At 48.6% G+C, this 9,016-nt stretch overlaps 1 protein-coding gene across 3 annotated transcripts; it reads left to right on the top strand.

Annotated features, from left to right (window-relative positions):
• Positions 1-1,270: 1,270 nt before the first annotated feature.
• On the top strand, positions 1,271-7,679 carry LOC123395818. Of its 3 annotated transcripts, XM_045090853.1 has the most exons (5): positions 1,276-1,876; positions 1,980-2,365; positions 2,960-3,118; positions 3,196-3,488; positions 7,225-7,679. In XM_045090853.1, exons 1-4 carry the CDS (start codon positions 1,516-1,518, stop codon positions 3,433-3,435), a joined length of 1,146 nt encoding a protein of 381 aa, XP_044946788.1. In that variant the 5' UTR covers positions 1,276-1,515; the 3' UTR covers positions 3,436-3,488; positions 7,225-7,679. The 3 variants fall into 3 exon arrangements, with proteins under 3 accessions (XP_044946790.1, XP_044946789.1, XP_044946788.1); XM_045090855.1 differs by lacking the exon at positions 3,196-3,488 and having other exon boundaries at positions 1,271-1,876; XM_045090854.1 differs by lacking the exon at positions 2,960-3,118 and having other exon boundaries at positions 1,274-1,876.
• The last annotated feature ends 1,337 nt before the right edge of the window (positions 7,680-9,016 follow it).

Genomic DNA, 9,016 nt, shown 5'->3' with positions numbered 1-9,016 from the left:
GTGGCCTTAGTGGCATCTTGGGGAGCATTGTGCCTCCACACCGCTCTAACGGAGATTAGCATCCGCAAGGGTGTGAACGTCGGGATACATCATCGTCTCCCCGTGCCTCGGTTATCTCTTACCCGAACCCTTTACTTATGCACTTTACTTTGTGATAGACATATTGTTTATTGTAATATATCTTGCTATCACTTAGTTGTTTATCTTGCTTAGCATAAGTTGTTGGTGCACATAGGTGAGCCTAGTTGTTTGTAGGTTTTGTGCTTGACATATCAAACGTTAGTTTTATTCCGCATTTGTTCAAGCCTAAACCTTAACTATTTTAAAGCGCCTATTCACCCCCCCTCTAGGCGACATCCACGTCCTTTTCAAACTCTGTCGCTAGTCGTACTCTTGCGAAGGTGTCTCAAACATGAGGGTCCTGCACGACTGAACTTAGTAGCGTTGAAGTTTGCAGCGTGTCCGTCGCCTCTTCTCCGCCATGTCCGGACTGTGCTTCTTCGCCGTGTCCAGAATCTTCTCCGTCGCCGTGTCCGGACTCTTCCCCGCCGTCGTGTTCGGACTCTTCACGCCGCCGTGTCCGGCTCCATCGTCTTCGTGTCGATCGGTCATCTCTTCGTTTAGTCCCATATCGTTATTCCCTGCCATGTGGACGTCCTCATCATCATCTTCACTTATCCACCGAGTATAGCCATCCATAAAACCACTGATCAGCAAGTGAGCCTTCAAGCGACCACCATCAAAAGGGTTCAAAACTACTCCTTCTTAGCATTTTGTACATGTACATCTAATCCCAGTATGTTTATTTGCATACATGTCCATCACCGCAGATTGCAAGTATCACTCCACCTTCCTTCCACTCACCTTCATGACTTCATGGTATAACAAGCAAAAGGGTTATAAACAAACTGCATGCATGCATCAAAGTCATATAAAAATTGGAACTATTGGAATTCGTTTTTTTGTTTTTTTGTAAATGTCGTGTTAGGATGCTTGCCTATATGTATACTTTTAGCTTGAAGACAAAAGCCTACTTGAGATGCGAGATATGTTGTTTTTATTTTTTCTTTCAAAATGTAACGGGATATAAGTTCCTTAATTCAAAGAATATATCAAAATATAATGCATATCTTTTTTATTTTTTCTAAATGAGGTACTAGAATATTATCTTAGCAACCACTGTAAGTTGCCCTCAGCGCACTCGCCCAAGCCGGTCTGAAATGGGCGGCTGATACCAGTCAACTTTGGATCCAACGGCCCAACTGCAGCCCTAAACCAAGCACAACGCCAACGCCTCTTCCCCTTAGGGCTCCACCAGCCGCCGGCTGTCCCGAAGTGTTCCGCTCTGGCTCTGCTGCCGCCGACGGCCGGAGCAGTCCCCCAAGTCAGGATCCGACGACTCGGGGGAGCAGAAGGAAGAAAATCCAACTGCGCCCACCCTGAACGGGGAGAGAGGACGAGGTGCCCTATGAGCGCGATTCACAATTGTCTGATGCGTGGAAGAATCAGCTTCAGATGGATCGAGGAGATGGCCTGAGCTGGGGTGGCGCACAGCGCACGGGGAACAGGTACGCAACCCTAGCAACTCCTGGAAGCGAAGGTAGGAGGGCGGAGGTGCGTGGGGGAAGCTCGGCGGAAGCCGAGCGAACAGCGAAGGCGCAAATGCAGTCCAAGATCAAACGCAGAAACACACAAGGGATCACCTACTTCGGTCTCGTATGGAAGAAAAGCAAGAGCGACACAAATGCTATCAGTGCTGACGATGTTATCCTTGGAAGCAAGGATGGTGTTGGTTCGTCCATGAAACCAATCTGCTGTCTCTGCCGCAAGCGATATTCCCCAGACCTGATGTACATCCGGTGTGAGAGGTGCAGAAGTAAGTTGATTCCACCTTTGACCTGCCATTTTCTAAGCAAGCAATTTTCGTTTTGCGTTATCTTACCGATCTTTTCCGCATCTTGATTTTCTCCTGTTTACAGATTGGTTCCATGGAGATGCCTTGAGACTAGAGGAGGCAAGGATTGCTGAAGTCATATCGTACAGATGCTGCAGATGTCGGAGGAGGGCAATACCGGGATGTCCTCATTCAGATGATTATTATCATAAGAGGCCTGAACCAGAACCTGTCATCCAAGAAAGTGCAGCTAATATTCCCTCAAGCGAGGAAGCTATTAGCGCAGCAGATGAAAATCCATCATGTGCTTCATTTGGTAGATTCGAACACACTGTAGAAGAGATTCATGCTGATTCCTCGGTGCACATGGAAACCTTTGTCCCGGGAAGTAATCAAGAGATGAACTTTGTGGATGGTTCTTACAATTCAGCACATTCATTCGATAAGATAGAAATTAAGCAGGTTATGAAGGTAACACTTATTCTAATCACAATCTAAAATTGGCATGCTCAGTTTACCCAACTCATGCATTTTTTCCTCCACGGATCTCTGTATGTTTTCTTAGAACGAAAATCATTGTTTGTTATGAAATTCAGCAGGTCACCCATTTTTTGCAAGTTTCAATAGCTCATCATTGTATGGTCTCAATTGAACATAAGAAATATTTGTAGTTTCTTTTGCCGATTGACAATTCTTTGTCTGCATATCCTATGACTTTGATGTATGCCATAATTTTAAGCTTTAAATGCGAAAGTAGTGAAAGACTGAAAGGTGCTTGCAGTTCTTTGGTGCATATGGCCCTAGCCCTATATGATCATCTATGTGTACGCGAGCAGAGTGTTAGTATATACGGCAAAGATCTAGTGCTCTAAAAGCATTTATCCTAAAGTTGGAAATCACAATGTGTGTACGTTCATTAATAATGTGTGTCTACTGTCTAACATATTGAAAATTGAGTGCAATTTACTGTAAATGTGATATTTTACAATGAACACTGGACAAGAATTCAGTTGCAGTCCTTGATACTTTATTTTTGAAAAAAATCTTGGTTTATCAATTATTCAGGACGCTCAACCATATGATGCATGCTTTGCATGGTATACGCCTGGTAGCGGTACCTGCCAGCAGTTGGACCCTATGGATCCTGTGGATGATGTCCCCCTGCCAGTTCCCACAGTGGAGACCAATTTTGAGAAAGACCAAACTGCTGCACTTCACAGAGCTGTATGTGCTAGAGTCATGTCTGCATAATTCATTCATATTGCCATGTGATGTTTTTATCGTAAATGCACTTCTTGCAGTATGGTGGTTTTCGGGTTGTTGCTGCGGAGAGTGGCTCATTATATGAGCGGATTAGACAGGGGGACTATCTCACCAATGATGAGATCATGGGGACCTTGGACAAGCTTCAGAAAATTGCTCTACACCAAATGAAGGATATTGCCAGCCATGGCATAGTCTACTCCGAGGTCCCGACACAATCAATGCACAACGCAAGCACCTCCACCACCTGGCCATCTGATCACCAGAGTAGCCTCTAAGACTCCAGCACCAGATGTGATTGCTACAACATCATAATTAACTGTGCTATCAAGTGAGTAAGCTTTTCTATGGTTGCCGAGAATACATGTTCAACTAATAAGTAATCCATATCATTGAAGTAATTCCAGAACTGTAGAAACCGTGAAGAATTTATTCCATTTTTCTATTTGGATTTTAGCGAACAGGAATTTACATGAGATTAGTTAAGTAGGCTTGCCTTAGTTGTCTGCTATAAGATAGCTAGCTGGAGTCAGATTTCTCCTTCTGGTAGAAAGAGTAACGATGCAGTTTTTGTTAAATAAATTATTAAAATAGGTGCAGCAGCCGGTTTCACAGCAGTTGGAGCCTACTTTATCAAGTCAAGTTCAAATGCTAAACCATGAACAAATTGGTGATGTACTGCAGCCCTGTAGCCAGTTCCGCTGCAGTTGAAGCCTACCATATCACATCAAGTTGATTCCATCACCTTGCCGACATGAGCAAAGCTAATAGTCCACTACCAAACTGGGGCCAACTGCAGCGTGCAAGAGGTTGTTGTGAGGGAGACGGGGATCATAGGCTGTATAATTGTATTGGGATCTACTGGTCTAGGGTGCATTGTTTGTTGTTCTAGGTGTATACTGTAGTCTATATGCCCTAGCGGTGCAGACCGTCCATGCCAGGGGCCTCCCCCAACTTTTTCTTAAGGAAAACTGTAAGCGAAGCCCTGGCAGTATTTTTTACTCAAACACGCATCTCATTGTGTGTTGTTTTATGTTAAACAAAACACCAAGAAGGCGCAAATTGCCTGCGTCCACAAACAAAAATACTGTACAAAAAGCACCAGCCTGTCTAAGAGTGTCTCCAACCACACATAGCTAATTTGGACCCCTATATGTCCACGGACAGCATGGGCTCGCCCCTCATTTGTTCGCGTCCGCAACAGCACTCCCCATTTCCCAACCCTCAAATACACACACAAACATGCAATGGCGATCAATAAACGTACTTCAATTCCATAGCACATAGTTCATACATAGTCCGGAAATAGCATAGGGAAATTCGTCATACATGCCATCGGACTACCACAATGACAACATGCTACTAGTTCATAACTATAGGCTGTAGCATAAAGTAAAGTAGGACTATAGATAGGGGAAGTTCATCGACGGCCGCCCTTGCCCTTGCCCTTGTCGTGGGAGTAGTGGTCGAAGGTGAAGTCGGGCTAGCCGACGGTGCTGGAAGTGTTGGAGGCGGTACCGGAAATGTTCTCGTCCGATTTCGGGGGCAGGCCCGTGAGGACACGAATGACTTGGGTTTACTTCTTCGGAGGGCATGGGCGGCACAGGTTCGTTGCTTCGCGAGGATTTGGGCACGGGCTTCCTTCGCGTCCTTTTCTACGACGCGACGTGACTCCTCAATGCCCTTCGCGAGGGTCTTGGCGTTGATCCGGCGGCTGTGGCGGCGCGCTTCAGACTCTTTGGAGGGCAAGGACCGTTGCTTGACGGCATGGAGGACCGGATCTTCCTCGGATCCGGAGTGCACCGGTACCACAACGGACAAGCAGGAGCCGCGGCGTGCCTTCACCTTCTCACGACTGATACGTTGTGCCTCGATCTCGGAGGAGCCGCCGCCGCTGTTGCATCCACGGCCATGCACATTGCTGTCTTTGGCCTCAGACTCCGAGGCGGACGTCGGTGCGGGGAGAAGCGCCCACCACCGGGTGGCGCGTTGCGACAAGAGAGCGGACACATGACGCCGCAAGCTCCGGGCGCGGCGCCGCTGCTGGATCCGCATCGGGGCTGCTAGAGGAGCGAAGCGAAGCTGAGTGGAAACAGAGTGGCTGCTGGATCCACATTGGGGCTGCTAGAGGAGCGAAGCGAAGCGGAGTTGAAGCGGAGTGGACTGTTCAAAATGGATAGGGTTGCGCCCAGGGTGGGGATAGGGATGGATTTTGTGCTGTCGGGATGGGCCGGCCCGACGTGGCAGACACGTCTGCGCGGCCCCAAATCTGCCCCTCATATGAGCTAGGTTTGAGGGTGCAGAACAGCCCGGACATTTGGGCTAGGTATGGGGGGTCCAGTTGGGTGCCCTTTTCTTGGTCCAAGGCATGTCCAGGCTGTCCGCCCAGACATACGGGGCGGAGTAGGGGGTCTGGTTGAAGATGCTCTAACAAAGGAAGAAGGCTAAACTACAGCAGCCTGTTGCCTACCTTCGTGGGAAGGGGTGCCATGTCAGCTTCCTGTGCTCCTGAGTTGTCATTTGCCGTATGAGTGAGCTGCTGCAGCCCCAGATCCCTGAATACTGCACCAGACTTGGCGCGCAAACGAGCACCTTTGAGCAGAGGGGAAATGGTTTCAGGCTCCTCTTCTCAGAGAGGGCATGCCTGCCAGGTGATCCGTTCCTCTCTTCTCCAATCTATCCCCAGTCCAACATCTGTTCTTCGCTGCAAACCAACTGAAAATCTTGCATTTCAAAGGAGTCCAGCAATGCTAATTTTGCTGCCAGAGGGGAGCTTCAGTCCAGCCATCAAAGAAAGCATTGCAGGCAGAGTTGGCGGAGTATAACCCAGATTCAGTCTGGCATCAGATAAAGGTATCCTCAATCTTCGGAGCGAGTTGAACACTCCCAACAAGCTCTAGTAGGTGCAAGTACTTCATGATTCCCCATGTCACAAACCCAGCTAGATCATCTGCAACTGCTCTGCTGCGCACTCCTCGCTTACTGACTGCTGCCACCACCTCCAGAGCTAAGTCAGCAATTGATTGACCCCTGATCAAACCATCCAACCAGAACTTGGTGTTTTTTGCAATTCCCTAGAATGACCTTTGTTGTGGCATGAAACATCACTGTGGCGTTCCTGTTACAGTTGAGTTTAAACTGAGCCCATGGGCCTGTCGAGGCTGGTGCGCTGCAGCCATGGCCACCTTAGGCGTTGCGCCCACCTCTTCTTCTGCAGGTTCTTCACCCCAACGCCTCTGTACTCAATCTGTCGGCACCATGCGCGACACACAGGACTCTTTGACTCCTTTTCGAAAAGAAGCTACTCTGCTTTTTTTATCTATCGCCTCACAGGAACCATCTGGGCACATCCACTGCCAGCAGGGTATGAATTAGAGCAGCTGACTTGACTGTTCAACTAGCATGAGTTTCCCGCCCTTTATCATCACGCCTAGCTGTCCATCAATCTTGTCCAGAATCGGTTGAAAGCCCTGATAGTATTAAACCCAAATTTGCATCCGTGCGGACTCAAACCCAGGGGGTGAGATCATACATCTGCTCTTGTGCACTTTTTCGAGGGAGAATAACATCTGGACTTGGGAAAGATGGGGGTAGAATGGTCTTTCTGTTTACAATCCCTAAACCAAAATGGGTTCTCACGGATGAGTTGCAATGCGACAAATTCCATTGGCATAATGAAGAATGAGGTTGCATTTAGTGGTGAAAACAAAACTGCATTTCATATTTTACTAATATATGTTCTCTGCCGCTAAAAGGTTGCTTGTAAGATTTTATTTTCCGAGAAACTTAGCGCACACAATATTTTATTCGAATCTCTTCGTACATAATATTATGAACAGAAGCAATGTTTCTCTTGGTTTACATACATGGTTATTGATGCCTATACAATAGGAATGTGACAATTCAGAAAAGTTCAGTGACAATCGATACTGAAAACCACAATGTAGTCTATAGAACATCAACCCGCCCTATTTTGTGGAGTAAATCTATGCTGCTTTAGGTTTAAATATGTTTTTACCCTATCAACATGCCCTTCTTCTTATCTTGGTTTTTGCCCATGTTATCAGATTGCGTGTGGTTGAGGCATTGTAATTTGGACTCCAGGAAGATTCACCTCAACAGCATGATATTTTTTCTCGAAGCGGCTCAATACTATGATTTAAGCTATTCGGATGTCTTGTTTTTTTAGGTGATCCCTCATCGACGCAGCTTGTTCCTTGGGGTTATACTTAAAGCAACAAAGCTGGTTTTTGTGACGAGGCTGTTAAGAAACATTTCTTATACTGACGCTGCATAACCCTAGCAGCCCATGGCAATATACCCTGTTTTGAGTTTCTGTCACGGATGTCTAATTATTCCTGGCTGTACCGTGTTGCTGCTGCATGTGGCACTGTCACCACTGACCAGCAGTTAAGGAGTATATCTTTTTGTTTCTTGCAAAAAAGTTAAGGAGTATACTTTTCTTCTTGAAATTTTTGAAGCAGTAGTACATCTTTGGCCTTTATGACCATGATTGCTGAAAGCTGGCATGCTCTGTGGACCGTCATCAACTTCTTCAGTTATATACATGCTCTGGGTCGTCTTACTAGGCATGTACGTCGCGCATTCTGGCAAGTCGTAGTGATAGTGGAAATACATTGCGCACCCCCAAATACCTCTAGTTTGTTTATTTATTTATATATACACAAACAAATTTCAAGAAACCAAGCCATGTGAAATAAACGCCGAGCCCACCCCTAGATTCATGGTGTGACATGGCGACTAGATTGATCTAAAGAGGCATGCCCCGAAATAGGAAACGATTTACGCCTTGCGCCAGCAGGCTAGCACTATAGATTGATCATATGTAAGCAAGGAATGATGGGTCGTACAGTGCCCGCCCCTAGACTCATGGTGTTACATGGTGACTTTCTTTACAAAATTCCGCATCGGTTGATAAGAGTCGGGCGTGAATTATTTTCGCTTGTATTGCGCCGATGCGAAGTTTTGGATCAAACCCTTTTATGAACAGTGCGCATGATAGCAAAGCAGCCGAGAGCAGAGCACAAGCACAAAGCAGAGTTGCAACTAGGCGTGCGCGCGCGCGTGTGTGTGGCAGTCGCTGGCACGGCACGACCAGTCGTCTGTCTATACCCGTAAAACCCTGGAGGAGCAAGTCTAAGTCCGGTGCTTGGCGCGCGCCAACCGTTGGCCCTAGCCCTACCTCTACCCCGAGCGGGCAGTGCACCACCCCTCCTCCCTGTCCCTGACACCTACGGCGACTCCCTCCACCGTTTTGAATTTGAAAAAAGTGCTGCGCCACCCCGCCTCCATCCTCCTCGCTCGCGTCGTCGGGGCAGCGAGATCGAGCGGCCGTCCATCGTACCACTCCACCAGGTGCTGCCGCTGCTAGCTCGCACTCCTCCCCTGCCCGGTCCAGCCGAGCCAGGCGGGCGGGCGGATGGACACGACGAGGGGACGGGACCTGCCACGCTCGCGGTTCTCCCTACCCATCCAATCCGCATCGGGTCGCGCCCGCCCCCCGTGTGCTGGCCCCACCTCGCAGTCTCACCGCCAGCATGGCCCCACCTCGCGTCACGTGGATCCGGCTCCAACAGCGCGAGTGCGGAACCCGACCCGGAGAAGGCGACACGGACCGGACGGAGTGACGCGACGCGAGACCGAGTGCAGCCTGGCCTTCCCCTCCTCGTGCTCGCTCGCCTCGCCTCGCCTGTGCAGTTCTCGCTCTCCCTTTCCTTTTCCTCAACCCCTTCCCTTCCCTGCCCTCCTCTCCCATTCCTCATCTGCTCCTCGCCTCCACCCCACCCCCTCCTCCTCCTCCTCGCCTCCCGCCGCCCTGCGAGCCCCCGCCGCCGCCGA

The sequence above is a fragment of the Hordeum vulgare genome, chromosome 5H, assembly GCF_904849725.1.
Source record: "Hordeum vulgare subsp. vulgare chromosome 5H, MorexV3_pseudomolecules_assembly, whole genome shotgun sequence".
NCBI lineage: Eukaryota > Viridiplantae > Streptophyta > Magnoliopsida > Poales > Poaceae > Hordeum > Hordeum vulgare.
Note: the sequence above shows the minus strand (reverse complement) of the source record. Positions and strands in the feature narration are given on the sequence as shown.

Bases quoted from the DNA above. Each gene is read 5' to 3' on its own strand.
- LOC123395818 (XM_045090853.1), top strand. From the start codon at position 1,516: ATGGATCGAGGAGATGGCCTGAGCTGGGGTGGCGCACAGCGCACGGGG. The intron at 2,366-2,959 runs GTAACACTTATT...TCAATTATTCAG, and splicing joins AAATTAAGCAGGTTATGAAG to GACGCTCAACCATATGATGC. The intron at 3,119-3,195 runs GTATGTGCTAGA...CACTTCTTGCAG, and splicing joins CTGCTGCACTTCACAGAGCT to TATGGTGGTTTTCGGGTTGT.